Below are 17006 nucleotides of genomic sequence, written 5' to 3' on the forward strand. Positions count from 1 at the left end.
ATAAATTTCCAGAAAATAAGAAAACAGCCTTAATATAAATGACCCGAGGCAGGCAAGGAAGTCTTTCCAGGTCAGGAGACATTTGATTCGAATCTTACTGGAAGTAATTAGAGTATTTCCAGTCATTCTTAGTGATTAGAAAGTGACGAAGGTGACATGAACAATATTTTTAACATATGTCCCTTTTAAAACTGAACATCCATTTTTTGGGATACCAGCTATGTGCCAGTCACTCTGAAAAGTGCTTTGCTGGGCCTCCCCATATTTCATAATTTCATCCTCTGATTCTTTTAGGCTGGAGATCAGCAGATTTCATGACCTACCTGTGTTTCCATTAGCAAAACAGTTCAAGTTAATGATCATATTTAAAACTACCGTAAAAATGTGTTGTTGTTGTAGGTGACTGTTTCATTCACTCTTGTTTCATTTAAAAAGCACAAAATTCAGCACTTTAAGACAGTCACCATTGTATTGCTCACAGCCAGGTCGGCAATTTGAGCAGGACTTGGCAGCGATGGCTCGCCTCTGCACCACATGTGGCTTGACTGGGCCTGGAAGATCCCAGGTGGCCTGACTTACATGCTGCAGTGTTGGGGTCTTGGCTGGGCTGCCTCTGTTCTCCACATGGCCTCTTTCTCCAGCTGGGTAGCCTGGACTTCTCCTGGTGGCCCGGTTCTCTCCTGAAAGAGTGGAAGCTGCAAGTCTTCTTAAGGATCAGGCTTACAAGTCTCAGAAGTCATCATTTCTGTCTCATGGCATTGGTCAAAGCAAGACAGAGCCAGCTCAGATTCATGGCTTTGGGAGTAGATTTCACCTTTTCATGGGAGGAGTAATGCACACACACACACGTAGGCATGGTGGCCGTCTTTGCAATCTACTGTACTCACATTATGTCATAAGATGACAATAGTTTACGTTTCAAAATGTTACTCCATTTACAGCTCTCATTTCCTGCCATTGTTCCCTTTCTTCCACAGATGCCTGTATATTATTATCCATCTGGTCAGTACCCTACCTCAACCACGCAGCAGTACCGGCCCATGGCCTCTGTTCAGCTCAGTGCTCCGAGGGGCCAGCAGATGCCACAGACAGCACAGCAAGCAGGTACTTGGAATCTGTTTCCCATTTTCTCCTCCAACCCAGTTATTTTGCACATAAATCTCTTAGCTGTCCTCTTTGGATGAGTATCCAAGCTTGGCAATTTAAATCAGCTCATTTCCCTTCCCCAGAGAAGATAAAGGAGCATTTGATTAACTCCGTGTGGAAAAGTGACAGGTCCAAGGAGGAGAAGTTCATGTCACGCCAGCATCCCTAGCATCCCCAGCATCCCTAGCATCCCCAGCATCCCTAGCATGCATGTGATACGCGGTCTCCGTAAATGACTTGAGGATCCTCTTAGTTTCTCTGAAAGCAGAGAGCCAGCTACATCCCTATCTTCCTAGTTCGTACTTTTTTCCCCCTTTTCAACCTAAAGAGACTTTTCCCCTGTTCCTAAGGCTAGGGCACCAAATTAGGTTGTTTCTATAGCATCCTAGAAAGCAGCGTTTTGAGAAGAAGGCCACTGACACTGCAGCCTGTGTCCCGATGGAACTCAGACCCTGGCTTATGGTCTGGAGGGTCACACGCCTCCTGCGGCAGCCACTGTGCAGTGGGAAGGGGGGCCGAGGCACTGTCCGAGAGTGAGTAGCAGGTCTCACAGTGAACCGGTCTCTTTCCCTACTGTGTCACACTCCTGATGGGATGCCGCGACCCCGACGGCAGCAGGAAGCCGGCAGGCCTCAGTGACCTGTGCTAGGGAGACATTTGTGTCCTTTCCGCTGCCCACACGGCAGAGAAAACCGCTGATGGTCCTGCTGAAGACCGCCTGGCTGGGGCACCCTGCCTTCCGTGAGTAGGGCAGCATGTTAGAGCCCACACTCCCATCTGCCACCCGATTTCTGCACTGGATGTATGTATGTGCATCTGTAATGTGTACGATATGCCTGTGTGATATCTACAGGAAATGGACAGTTTTTATACGCTATGACAAAAAGCACCATCCTTGCCAAGGATGAATACCAATCCCTACTAGAATACTCATGCTGACGCTGCTGGCATTTTGTCACCTTGGAGGGGTCATTTAATTCCTCCGTGTTGGGGGTAGCTGTATATTCTTTAGTTCATTTCATGGCTTAAAGTCTGTGGGAGAAGAAGGAGACACATTTGGCAGCCAACCAGACTATGTCTTATTTTCAGCACTGTATCAGTTTGGGGAAGAATATATTTTGACCTCTGAATTGGCTTTACACTTTTACAGTAATGAGAGCACTAAAGGATTTCTAATTATTAGTTACTTTAAGACAAGCATTTGGCCATATTTTCTCTGACTGTTGGAAAATGGTATTATCTCTATCATTCTGGTGGTAACTGTGCTATCAATTTAGATATAGACTCTAGTAACGTGTTGTTTGCATTCTTGAACTGTCTTTTTTTTCTTTTTCCTGCTCATGTTATCAAAGAGTTAATTTATAATCTTCTAGCTATTGGTCCAGAGGCTATAGCAAAGTTTTCCTTTTGGTTGCCACTGCCTTTAGAAGAAGAAAGATGCCAACATCTAATTATAATGATTTTTTTTTTTAATTTAGTTTAGTGCCACTGTTTGAGAGTTTTCTGAAGGATATTTCAGTCTTGTGTTAGGGTATAGTTCACATACAGGAATGCAGGTCCAGACGTGTGGGATCCCACTATCCTGTGAACTCTGGGTCTGTGTGAGGTGCTGAGAAAGTTGGATGAATATGTTAACTGGGCAACAGAATAAGATTTAGAACAAGCCTCGGGCTCCCCACTGACTCTTCCCCGCTACCTTCACTGATGCATGTCAACCCAAGGGAGAATCCACGTGACCTTTTCTTACTCTCTTTAAAACACTGTAGGGGAATTTGGGGATGCAGAAACCACCCTCCCCATCTTGGGGAGACCTAACTAGTGGCTTTTGTGACAACCCAGTGGCTTTGACTTGTCCCATGCCCCACATCACCAGGGCACTGCCACCCCAAGGCAAGTTAATGACACGTAATTAGAAGAAAGCATTCTAAGTCAGTATCTTGCTCAAAATAGCAGCCGGTGCTTCAGGTGTCAAGGAAGTGAGTGGCAGCTAATGTGCCTGTGAGGGTGGGGAGCTGAGAAATGCAAAATGATACATGCACAGTATCTTCCCTGAGAGTGATGACATCAGTATACACATGTAGACCCTTGTGCTCCTAGTGTGGTGGCCACCACAGCTGACATCAGGCCTAAAATCCCCCTGTGGTTTCCACCTCTGCTGAATTTACTGAGTGTTTGGGAAGGCAGATCGTGTCCCCAGATCTCACTGAGAATCACCTCTGCCAATAAAATCCAAGGAACACAGCTTGGCGATGGCTTTGTGATGGTGGAAGGGGGCTCTGGGCCCTACAGCTGGGAAGCTTTTCGCTGAGCTTAGTGACACCATCAGCAACTTCCCAAAGGGACATACATAGAGGAGTTATTTGGGGGAACAACTCCATGTCCGTGGACTGTCTCATAGAGGAAAGAGCCTCTTAAGCCTGTGTGTTAACCAATTTACCATAATGACATAAACATACTTACTAGTTTTGCCTTTATTTCCTGGCATGGATGATCCTATAGAACTTAACATGCTGTAACTAAACCAGCATGTTACAGAGGTAGATAACATTTAATTAATTATTCAAGTACACAGGGTGGCTTAATAGAATACATTGAGAGCCTGCACTTTTGTCTCCCGACTCACATGGGCTTCCATGTTATTTTGCAGAGCTGGTCAGTAACAAACGGCAGAGCGCAGCTGAGACATTTGTTCACAAATCACACATTGGGAAGGAAAAAAACAGCATTCCTTATACATCATGTCTCCAACTCCAAATTCCCTTTTCAGTTTGACTTAAAAGTGTGCTCTCTCTCTCCCTGTCTCTACATATATATGTATATAGCTTCATTCTTCGTTCTCCAAGATCTTGGACATGTCCTAAAAACAACAAAAATGAACTTGTAAAGTCCCATATACTTTCCTAAATGGGCATTTGGGAATGAATAAATCCTAATTCTGGTATTAGAATAATACTGGTTTCATAAAATAAATTAGGAAGTGTTTCCTCCTCTTTTATTTTTTGGGTGAAATTGTGTAAAATTGGTGCTAAATCTTCTTTAAATGTTTGGTAGAATTCTCCAGTGAAACTGTCTGGGCCTGGGGATTTTCAGAAGCAGAAATTTTTTTTTTTTTACTTTTTATTTGAAGATAATGTGTGCAGCTTTTTAAATATGAATTCATTATGGTTATAAGACTATTCAGATTATCCATTTCATCTTTGCTGAGTTTTGGTAGTTTGTGGTCATTGAGGAATTGGCCCACTTCTTCTAAGTTGTTGAGTTTATGAGTATAAAGTTGTCAGTAGTATTCCTCTATTATCCTTTTAATAGCTACAGGATATATTGTGATATCCTGTTCTATCTTGATATTGGTAATTTAAAATTTCTTTTATTTTCATAAATCTTGCTATATTTATCAATTTTTATTGATCTTTTCAAAGAACTACCTCTTTGTTTCACTGATTTTCTCTATTGTTTTATTGTTTCAATTTTATTGATTTCTCCTCTTTATTATTTTCTCCCTTCTGCTCATTTTAGTTTTATTTTGCTCTACTTTTTGTAGTTTTTTGAGGTAGGAAGTTAGATTATTGATTTAAGACCTTTTCTCTTTTCTAATGTAAGAATTTAGTGCTTTAAGGTTCCTTCTCAGCCCTGCTTTAGCTGTGTCCCACATATTTTTATATGCCGTATTTTGATTCATGTGTATATATTTTTTTCTTTTATTTGAAATTTTTCTCTTTGACCTGTGGATTTTTTAGAGCTATGTTGTTTAATATGCAAGTGTTTGGAGATTTTCCTGTTGTATTTCTGTTATTGATTCTAGGCTGATTCCATTATTGTCAGAAAACATACTCTGTATGATTTCAATTCTTATAAAATTGTTGCAGTTGGTTTTATTGCCCAGGATATGGTCTGTCTTGGTGAATGTTCCTTTGAGCACTTGAAAAAAATGGGTATTCCGCTGTTGTTAGGTGGAATGTTCTATACATGTCAATCAAATCCTGTTAGTTTATTTTGCTGTTAAGATCATCTGTAATTTTGCTGATTTCCTGTTTACTCGTTCTGGCAGTTGCTGAGAGGTGGATATTCATCACTCAAACTATAAGACTTCCTAAAGTCCTGAAATGAATCTCAAGACAAAGGTTGCCCCCGTATCCCTGAAGTCCAAGGATGAAGGGGAGACTGTAGCTATTTGGAGCATGTTGGTTCCTTTCCCGAATAAACAAGGAATGCTTCATTCCCTAAAAGAAGCTAGAAACGTTCCATAGAAGCAGTCTGGAAGGTAAAAGCCCTCTGACCAGTGAAGTTTGGGTAAGGTCTTCCTATAAGCTGCTGCCCACGTCTCTCACATGCCAGGCTTTCAGCCCTGTTGCTTAACGGCAGTAATATTACTTTAGGTTTGGGTAGAAAAATCATGTCGGTGACTGTTTACAACAGACAGTCCAACAGTTCTGCTTTCCTAATAGAGCAGATGTTTCTGTATTCTTGAATATAATGAATATAGAACAACAGGAAGAGAACATGGATGGCTTCAGAGCAGAGCAGGAAGGGGGAAAAACATGAAACTTGCGTGAGCCTTAGATTAGATTATAACTGCAGTAGATCATTTGATGTGGATTCTGAAGACTGTGGGGATGCCTCTCACCTCTGCTTTTCTAAAATCCCATTCCTCTCCCACCTTCCCCCACTCCCAACCATCTGCCGAATGATTCATTTTTGGTAAAAACCAATTTCATAGAGCGTTTTCCATGACAATGTTTTACTTTTCAAATCATAGTTTAAAAGGAAGCCATGAAAAGGGAATCTTAAAAATGCATCGTATTGCAAAACTCCATGCAGCTTTTGTGGGGTTCTGCATGCCTATTTACTTCTGCTCTGCTCAGTTCTCTGGATTGGGTCCATGAGGCTCCAACCTGCCTGGTGATGGTAGAGTTGGAATCTCTTGCAGGAGGCAGTGGTGGAGGTCTTCAGAAGTTTCTGAACTTTACTCACTCTTTTCTCTTGTATTTAAGATAAACCTCACTTGGACTTTCTCTTACGCTCTGCTCGTCAGCCATCACGATATTTAAATAGTGGAAATAGAAATGGAAGCTAAACACTCAGTTTTGCTAAATGAGGAAACTGAGGAAGGTCAGCCTCCTACCCGATGTAGAGTCTTTCTCGTCAGAGCCAGAAAGGGGGCTTCTGCTACTTCAGTCTTTACAGATTTAGTAACAGATGCAGCTCTCAGACACTCAGCAGGGTTATTCAGGCTGACTGAGTCTGACTTGTGAGATTTTGCCCTTGACTATATGAACTCAGAACCAACTAGCACGTGCAGGTGGTAAGGAGAGCACATGAACAGGAGTAAAAATAACATCCAGATAACTCGGAGAAGTGGTATCACCCCTCCCCATTCATAGGAGAAAAACCGGAGCTTCCCCACCTCTTAGGGCATCATCTCTCCCTGCCCTGACAGAGAAGCTGGAAATAAACCTTGCAGCAGGCCTCCTAGTGTCCAGTTAATCAGAGTGAAGAATGATGGATGCAGATAAAGAAGGTTGCAATTTATTTAAAATATATGTAAATAAAAGGCATACAAGAAGAATGGTGAGGGAAGAGGAAACCAGGTGAGGGAGTAGAGATCCTGTTTGTTTTATTTTGCTAACTGATGACAGGATAACAGTAGAATCCAGGAATCTGTTGGGGACACTCTGACCTTGGGGATATAGATTTCATTGATCCAAACCTCTATTCTATCTAGGAAGAAAACCATTTATATGTAGAAAGTTCTTCAGTGAAGAAGGTAGAGTTCAAGGAGGTCAGCCTGTCAGAAATACAAATGATATAATAGGCCATTAGATTTTTCTGTTCTTCTCCGGAACAAAAATCCAAAATATCTTCTACTCTTTAGGTAGAGCAATTCAACTCCCTGTAGCTCCTTCCACGCACAAATCAACTCTAGGTCTCTGAAGATTCCTTAACTAGATTTTGTAAATGCAATGTCTGCCCCCTCATCCGTTGTGGATATTTGGGGGAGGGTGACTGTAGCCAGTGTGCCTCAAACTTTCAGGTGTACACGTAGCACCTGGGATCCTGTTCACGTGTGTATTTTGATGCAGTAGTTCTGGGTGACTCCTGAGATTCTGCATTTCGAGCACACTCCCAGGTGATGCTGATATTACTGCTGTACCATCTTGAGAGCAATGTAGTAGATGGTACATTTTTAACCACGGCTATCTTGTAGACCAGCTACTGACAAGAGAAAGGACCTACCGAGATTCACTCTTTGATTCAACCTTATTTATATCTCAGGCATAAATCTAATACTTCATGGTCAGCATATATGATCTTACGAATTATAGCTAGTGAGTATTTAGAATAAACAGGTGAAAGCTTACAAATGCAAATCTTGAAATAGAAAATAAATAGAGCATGATTCTACTACATAGCAGGTACTCATAGGTGCTGAAAGAATGAATGATATGTGTGCCTATTTTATGTTCACATGTACAGGGAGCATGTGCTTGTGAGTGAGAGAGCGGAGAATGTGGAAAAGTTTAAAACATTAAATGAAAACATGTCAGCCCTCGAATTTAAATATCAAAAAGAGCAAATTAATTAAATGTTATGAAATCAAGTAAAAGACAGCCTAACCAACCAATACATGTTAACAAACGAATATACACATTTTTTTCAAAGTTCAAACACCCAAGGACTATGTCACAGATCCACATTCAGGGATGTAGTATGTTTGGATTTTCATATGCTTAGCAATTTGGGAATTTCTATACATTTAAAGTAATGAGGGGCTTCCCTGGTGGCGCAGTGGTTAAGAATCCGCCTACCAATGCAGGGGATGCAGGTTCGAGCCCTGGTCCGGGAAGATCCCACATGCCGTGGAGCAACTAAGCCTGTGCGCCACAACTACTGAGCCTGCGCTCTAGAGCCTCGAGCCACAACTACTGAGCCTGCGTGCCACAACTACTGAAGCCCGCATGCCTAGAGCCCGTGCTCCGCAACAAGAGAAGCCACCGCAATGAGAAGTGCTGCGCACACCGCAACGAAGAGTAGCACCTGCTCACCGCAACTAGAGGAAGACCCAATGCAGCCAAAAAATAAATAAAGTAATGATACTCCCATCAAAACTCATTTTAAGTGACTAGTTTTTTTGTTTGTTTGGTTGGTTGGTTTTCTTTTTTTTTTTTTTTTTTTGGCTGTGTTGGGTCTTTGTTGCTACGCAGGGGCTTTCTCTAGTTGCGGTGAGCGGGGGCTACTCTTCGTTGCGGTGCGCGGGCTTCTCATTGCTGTGGCTTCTCTTGTTGCGGAGCACGGGCTCTAGCTTTCCTTTAATCATTTTAGTTGCCTTCTGAATGCACAACGATGGAATGGATTGGGTAGCATTCCTGGCAGGAAGATAGAATTATCTGTGACCCGTGTATATTTGAAAATAGACAAAAGCCTCTGTTCCTGATAGGAAAAGCAACGTCTTAGCTTTTTATTTCTTTTAGGAGTAATATTTTTTGTTGCAATAGAATATTGTTCATATTAACAGCTCCTAGTGAGAATGAGGATTGCTGCCTCTTTACTGTTGCTCTGAAACACATTTGGGATGGGGCAGAATGTACCTTAATGAAGTCTATAAATTTATCTAATCAGTGCAGTTGAGTAAACTTGACAGTGAATTCTGTATTTTTAGCCTGACTTATTAAGCAGTCATTGTCAATGTAATTGAGAGGGATTTTATCTTCAAAAACCTTTTCTCTGTCTTTGTTCTTAGGATGATATTCTTCACCTTGACTTCTTTCCCTCTTAGGATTGACTCAGATGAGGAAAGGGAGCATCAGAGATCAGAGATAAAGAAAGAATGTGGTACACCAGTGTGACCAATAAGAGATGTTCATTTAGAGACAGTGGGATCTTCTCGTTTTATCTTAAATTGCCTTCCCAAATTTGATGATTTTTTAAAAAAGAACTATTTGCCTAATTACCCTACATATAATTTCCATACATTTTAATATTTTAAATCCCATTAATCTCTATTTTTTTTTTAGTTTGAGAAAGAATATATAACTGATAATCACTCAGAGAAGCGATGCAAAATTTTTTACACTTGACAACTCTAAGGAAGTGATTGCACTTTGGATGTCTGCATTATTATGTTCCTAAAAGCAGAGGGGGTAAATTATCAAAGAGTTACAGGAGGATTTAATTGTCTGATTTCTGTTAACATCAGTGGAAGTCACATGGATAAATCCTTGCGGAACACGCTGTCCTGAAAATATTGGTCTGGAAAAGGTTTCTATGGAAATGTTCATGTGTTTCTTTCATTAATTGGTCTAATTATTCCATTTACAGAAATGGGAATGAGAAGTATTAAGCTGGGATTATGAGAAAGGTTAACATTGTTAGGAGCAATACTAGGAATTATGCTATTTTTAGGTCTGAAAATCTTACAGGTTCCCAAAACAATATAGATGGCCGGGTCCCTCTGTCCCCTAGGAGGTTATGGTAAAAGAATTTATTCAACGTGTTTGAAATAGTTACTTTAACACTTTGCGTCTTATGTACCTTTGGTGTTAACATACTCATTTGTTATGCAGTTAAGTGCTACGGGATGGTTAGGATTTCTGCTTTTCTGTAAAGATAGGAAGTAAGACAGATCATAGCATTATCTGTTTTCTTTTTTCTTTTTTTAAAAATCTGTTTCCTTTGTCTTACGCAACAGAAAGTGGAAAGCATAGCTTGTAAGGTGGCAAGAAAAGCATACAAATACATGTGTTTTTGAAAACTCTTAACATCTTTCCTAAGAGAGATATAGTTGTCCTAAGAGAGAATCTGAATGCATTAGAAAAATCCAAAGAACCCAAACTACTTGTTCCAAGGTTTCAGTTACCTGATGGTTTAACCAAAGTAAATTAAGAGAAGTTAGGATGTTTTGTGCCATGTGTAGTCTTGACCCTCCCTTTTTGTGTTCTGCTCTTTTTATGTCTTGTGAATTTGTTGCCAACAATTTCTGCTGTCAGCTGTCACCTAGATCTATGAATGACTTCATTTTTCAGCCCCACTTTTCTTTAGAAACATTTTTTTAATTTCTCAAGGTCTCTATTTCCTCCCCATCCCCAAATCTGTTTTCTTATTTTATTTTCTATCTTTAATTCTTAACTCTACACAGTCTCCCTCCCTCTCTCTCTCCCTCTCTTGTTTGTTTTCCTTTTTCTTTCTCCTTATATTAAATAAGATTTTCACTCCAAACTCTGGGTGCTTGGTGCCTTTCATCTCATGTGTTCATTGTCTGCATTTTCCCCTTTATTTTATTTTTTTTTAAAGTCTTCATTGAACTTGTTACAATATTGCTTCTGCTTTTGTGTTTTGGTTTTTTGGCCACCAGGCATGTGGGATCTTACCTCCTCCACCAGGGATTGAACCTGCACCCCCCTGCATTGGGAGGCGAAGTCTTAACCACTGACCGCCAGGGAAGTCCCTTCCCCTTTATTTTAATTTATCAATCTCATTTCTTTCCACCCTACACATCCCTCTCCATTAAGAGATAGGACACTGAATTCTTTCAGAGACATTCACAATCTAGCGTTCAAATGATTAAGAAGAATGTTCTAGATTTTCCCAACATTCTGGAAGCAGAGCATGGAAAGTACTAGGCGATTTTTTGTCCCCGTTGCTGTCCCTAAAGCCAGCATCAAGTTAGCCCTCAGGGTTTGACTCCACTTAGAAATCTGTGGTGATAAAACAGTGAAGAGCATCTTGAATTATGTTATTTTTATCTTGCTTCCCAGATTCCAAGCTGCCATGGTATCTACAGAAAAAATGATTAGGCTGGTATTTAAATTTGTCATTTCCAAGGGGTCTACTATTGCATAAATTATTGATTTTTTTTTCTAACTTTGAATTGAAAACCGTGTGCAGATCACTAAATTCAAAGGACACTACCTCCAAGTAAGTAGCCGTGAAATATGTTCCTTTCTATTTTCCACTGTCTTCAGATGTGACCATTTTCTGTAGGGACACCAATATCAATTCAGCCAAGCCAATCAGCATGGATGTACTTTATTCATGACATCCTAGTTTGCCCCTTCCCTGGACCAGCAGTGCAAGAACAAAATTTTAATCACCCCCTCCAGCTCTGAAATGCCACTGGCCCTTCTGTCCAAACGATGGCACATGAACATGATAGTTCTGGGTCCAGACAGCCACCCAGGAAGGCTGCGGGATTGTAGGAGCCTCGAAAGTTAATATAATTCTCAAAGAAGCACAGTGGCTCCCATACCCTCTTTAAAGCAGGTGGGGGTCGCATGCTTACATGTAGGGTCACTAGTTCAGTTGTTACAGCCCGATTCCACGGCAGAGGCATTTTTGCACAGCTGTTCATTGGAAGAGCAACGTGCAATAGGCTTCACACTCACGCTCTTGTTCAGATCCCTGAAGAGGCCACAGCCCCACTGCGTGGTTTCATCCAGGTGCACTTCACAGTCGTCAGCCCATCTTCCCTGGCTGTAGCCAGGATTTTGATGCCCTTCCAGGACCGCCACCAATCCCTAATTGCCCGCTGACATCTTCTCCCTGATTCCCACACCATTTCCTTGAAGGCATCTAGAGACTCATTAAAATTGCATTTTTAACGTTTTCTCAGATGCTCTTACTCTGTCATTTTTTGTTTTTGTTTTTGAAGTAGGTCCAACACCGTTGCACTTTTTATGAGCCATTGTGGGTCATAACTGTTTGAGAATAAAAAATAAATGGCAGAAAGAGGAGTTAGAATAGAGCCCCCAAAATGCAAGATACTGCAGTGGAGTACACATTTCGAGAGGTTGTAAGAACACGCAGTAGGATATGTCAGACTAGCTCCAAGTGGGTTTGTGTGCATTTCTTTCCCAAGGAAAACAGTTTATAGATAAATATCACTCTAAGTACTCATCTTTGCATGGATGGTGTTAACCGGACTGTGTGGCATTACATGATAGAGGTCAGAGGGCTTGAGACACTCTTTAGTGAATTCTGATGAACACCTTGATTTCCCCAGTGGAGACCAACTAGATCTATCTTGGAGGAAAGGCTCAGTTTTTACTGGGGAGATGAGTCAAAGAGAACAATCTAAGGACCCAAAAAAAGAGAGTAAAGCTCCTGCCTAGCTGAAAATTGTGGCAATTTTCAGTCCTAACGTAATTTTTGTCATTTTATTTAGAATATGAAACTTTTTATAAATCATGAAAACAACACAGTACTTACAGGGAAGGAATTTTTTTTTTAATTTATTTATTTTTGGCTGCATTGGGTCTTCGTTGCTGCGTGCGGGCTTTGTCTAGTTGTGGTGAGCGGGGGCTACTCTTCGTTGCGGTGCGCAGGCTTCTCATTGCGGTGGCTTCTCTTGTTGCGGAGCACAGGCTCTAGGCACGTGGGCTTCAGTAGTTGTGTCGCATGGGCTTAGTTGCTCCGTGGCACGTGGGATCTTCCCGGACCAGGGCTCGAACCCATGTCTCCTGCATTGGCAGGCAGATTCTTGACCACTGCGCCACCAGGGAAGCCCGGAATTTTTTGAAAGACACAAAAACTCCATGCTAACAGAACAATGATTTTTTTGCCTTTTTTTTTTCTGCGTTTGAGCTTATATATATGCATGTTACAGGCACATAATCATAGATCATGCCACTTTCTTATTAATACAACATTTTTATTTATTGAAAACACATTACTTTATACATGCATGTAAACTGATTCTCATAACAGTTCTGCAACACTATATTTCTATGCAAAACTGTATTTGCAGGTGACATGCATGTTTACATAAAAAAATTCAAGACAGTCTACAAAACAGCTACTAGAACTAATAAGTGAGTTTAACAATGTTGCAGAATACAAGGACACAATATAGGAATTAATTGTATTTGTATATACTGGCAGCAAACAGATGGAAAATTTTTAAATGTAATTGTAATAATATGTGGCATAATTTTAATAGCAATAATGAATCACCCTGCTCCTAACCTTGTAGGTCCAACCTTGCCTCAGTTATCCAGGACTACTCAGGAGAACCCCAAACACTTGGAAATATCTCGCACAGTAACAGCAGTTTACAACATGGAATGTTTCCCAGAGCAGCCCTTGCACTCCTGGTTTCCTGTTTAATAAGAAAGTATATGTGGTGGTGGAACAAAAGCTTTCAAATCTCTCATTTATCTATCTTCTTTAACGTCCATATCCCAGGACTATTTCATAACAGACTGTTGTTATTGGCTTCGCTTGTTCTCTCCCCAAACAGGGAGGACTCCACAGAAAGTTCAGGGTATTTCTCTGCCTTCTGTCAAGCACTCATGTCTTTTTAATTTCCCATTGTTAAAGCGACAGAATTCAAGGAGCTCATACTCTCTGGGTTGGAGTCTACCTCAAGAGTCTCTGGGAATGTGCCACACAGAGTAGAAGGTTTCCTTGGCAACAGGAATGTGGGGGAAAAAACATGGAAACATTTGCTCCCTCCCTCCTTCCCTGGGGCTCCTCAGCACTGCTGTTTGCCAGGCATAAAAACTACACTTGTCCTCCCTGTCAATTCATTTAGCCATTGACCCCACTACCAACCACTTGCTCTATTTTCCCATTCATGAAAATAGTTCATCTGTGAAATGGACACTGTTTCATTATTGCCTTTAGCTGGTCTTTTCTAGACATCCAAATAGAGAAAGGGAAATTGGGTTTTAAGAAGTGTGTGTGTGTACGAATGTGATTGTCCAAATCAACTGCATTTAAATGACTGGTAGCACTTATTTTTACATTTATTTTCAGTTCTGAAATTTGCATAATAGGCATTTTCCAAACTCTGGCAGGATGTAATGGCGTATTTGGTGACTAGTGTGAAAATTAATGTATTAATTTGGCAGAACTTATGACATACTTTCTAGGTATGCTTCTAAATAAGCCCCCAAGAGCTCAAAATGTTTTTCTCCCCCTCTTAAAAATGGCAAGACAAATATAGGCATGTGAATTTATAGATAGGTGAATCTAGGAAGTCCGATTCCAGAGACATCATTCAGCAAGTATGGGAATCAGCTGATGTGATTTTCAGTCCTAAGCTCTCACTATGCCCCAGGAAATCAATAAACCTGTATCAGTCTGGATCCAAAACTCAACCTCTTCCTAACCCACTTCATCCCTCTTATCTGTATTTTTTCCTTCCTCAGAACAATGATAGAGAATATGCATATATAGTTGTTGATTTCTAAATTATTCTGCTGCTGAGTTTGTCAGCTATTGAAGGATATTTAGTGTGCTGTAGGCTTTTGCTTCTTTTTCCGGGTAATTGAACCACCTGTTCAACTTGGAACTTAAGGAATTTAAGAGTTTGCCAAGAGATTTAGTGTGTCTTATTCAGAAACAAGTCTTCAGCGCAAGTAGCAAAAATAAGAGGGTTAGTGTGTGTGTGTGTGTGTGTGTGTGTGTGTGTGATAAAGAACTGGCATTTATTTCTCACCCCTCTGGAGGCTGGAAGTCCAAGGTCAGGTTGTTGGCAGGTTGGTTTCTTCTGAAGCCTCTCTCCTTGACTTGCAGAAATCTGTCCATTCTTTCTAAAGTGAAGAATTGAAAAAAGATATTAAGTGCAGAAAATCAGTGTGTTTTGCCAAAGAGTTCTTATAATGCTGTCAACAAGCACTAGCACATTAGATTGTTTCACCCACCACTGGCTAAAATTTACCAGAACAAAAACAGCGATTCTGTGTTGCTTCCCATTTTGAGTTACTCTAATGTTGCAGGAACGACCTTATACCTTCAGGACCTAGATGACATATACTAAACATCACATTGTACCTGTGTGTGTTTATAAATGGAGATTTAAAACCTAAAAGGGCATGCCAGGTTTATTCAAGAGGCTGTGAAACGGAGAGTAAAAAGACACCAAAAGCTTTCTCTCTTTTTCCGCCCTTTGTTGTTGTTTGTTGTTGGTTTGTGGTGACAGCAACTGACTATAAATTATGTGAGTCAGTAATTCCAGCTCTCAGCATCCCGCAAGCTCTCTTCCTGTTCCAGCTCACACTGGTGGCCCTGAGGGTCCGCAGGATTGTCGGGAAGACCGGCTACTTGAATCCTGTAAATTTGCCTGGTGGTGACAGCCAGCACTTGTACAACGACACCTGCCATCTGGCTCTTTCTGCTAGATTTGCAGCAGAAGCCTCTGTAGGGTGGAGGGGATGTGAGAGTCTCCAGGCAAACCAGAACCTCTGTGAAATCACTGCAGATGGCTTTATTTTGGGAACTAACAGGCGTGGAAGTCAAAGCAGGAAGTAGAAAAATAAATCAGCTGGGAGTTTGATGTCTGCTGGTCTTCAAGGGGCTTGAGATAAATTTCATTGATTTATTAGGACAATATTATGTACCTGGAAAAATTTGGAAGCAATTTGAAACTTTAAAGACCCCACCACGGAACTGTGGCTACTGTACTCTTCTTCAGGAAAGGTGGTGATGTGATAGAAATTTGCCATTGGAAAAATGCACTTTCATCACTCCTAAATCACTGTTTCTCAAGAGATGTTCCATCTGCATTAGGATGGGGAGGGGAGCTTATAAAAAATGCAGATAACTGGATTTTCCTGAATTGTTGACGGCTAGGCACCACCTCTCCCCAAGGAGTACTCTCTTTTTGTAGGGAAGGTGCATTTCTTCAGTCTCTTTAAAAGCTTTTTTTGATTTTAACTAAGTGCAACTGATTCTAATGCTCAGACAGATCAGCTTTTCCAAACTGCATTCTCAAGCAATTATGTGCCATTAATCTTTTTTTTTCCTTAACATCTTTATTGGAGTATAATTGCTTTACAGTGCTGTGTTAGTTTCTGCTGTATAACAAAGTGAATCAGCTATATGTACACATATATCCCCATTTCCCCTCCCTCTTGTGTCTCCCTCCCACCCTCCCTATCCCACCCCTCTAGGTGGTCACAAAGCACCGAGCTGATCTCCCTGTGCTATGCAGCTGCTTCCCACTAGCTATTTTACACTTGGTAGTGTATATATGTCAATGCTACTCTCTCACTTCGTCCCAGCTTACCCTTCCGCCTCCCCGTGTCCCCAAGTCCATTCTCTACGTCTGCGTCTTTATTCCTGTCCTGCCTCTAGGCTCGTCAGAACCTTTTTTTTTTTTAGATTCCATATATATGTGTTAGCATACGGTTTTTGTTTTTCTCTTTCTGACTTACTTCACTCTGTATGACAGACTCAAGATCCATCCACTTCACTACAGATAACTCAATTTCGTTTCTTTTTATGTCTGAGTAATATTCCACTGTATATATGTGCCTCATCTTCTTTATCCATTCATCTGTTGATGGGCACTTAGGTTGCTTCCATGTCCTTGTGCCATTAATCTTTAAGAACCACTGCCCTAAAACTAATCTACTTTGAGAATTCCTCTGATGTTTATTTCCTTCTCTATGTTCTAAAGAATCCTTATGGGCAGGAATACCATCAAGTTCAAATTGGCAGCAAATTTCCATCCACATCTCCAAGGATGTCTTTGTTGTCAAGAATACTGTCTGATGCAGCAAATGTTTGTTTTCTCTGTATTTCGGGATGTGTTTGGAGGTGATAAAGACGAAGAGGTGGCAGAGTGGTTAGGGTAGGCAAGGTACATGAAAAATGTGACCAGCATTTTTTGACTGCTTATAAGGCAAAGCTACTTATAAACTACTCACGTGACCTCTGTGCCTTCATGGGTGTTTCTTCTCTATATAGTAACAGGCTACAGTTATACAGTCACCGCTCACAGGAGCCCAGGGACTTTCTATTGGAGAATACCCCTCCTGCACCACCTCCTCCTTCTCTCTGTGCCTTGATGCCCATGGAGCTGTCCCATCGAGTCTGTCAGCAAAGTTGGCGTTCTAGTCTGTTTCTAAAGAGCATATTTT

General features: G+C 41.1%; 1 protein-coding gene across 1 annotated transcript in view; it reads left to right on the forward strand.

Annotated features, from left to right (window-relative positions):
• ARPP21 (cAMP regulated phosphoprotein 21) overlaps positions 1 to 17006 on the forward strand; it is a 154829-nt gene that overhangs the window by 100949 nt on the left and 36874 nt on the right. Inside the window, exon 18 of the mRNA XM_061195242.1 lies at positions 978 to 1104. Within this exon, the coding sequence (XP_061051225.1) occupies positions 978 to 1104 (127 nt within the window). The remainder of the gene's footprint in view (positions 1 to 977; positions 1105 to 17006) is intronic.

Source organism: Eubalaena glacialis, chromosome 7, assembly GCF_028564815.1.
Source record: "Eubalaena glacialis isolate mEubGla1 chromosome 7, mEubGla1.1.hap2.+ XY, whole genome shotgun sequence".
Taxonomy (NCBI): domain Eukaryota; kingdom Metazoa; phylum Chordata; class Mammalia; order Artiodactyla; family Balaenidae; genus Eubalaena; species Eubalaena glacialis.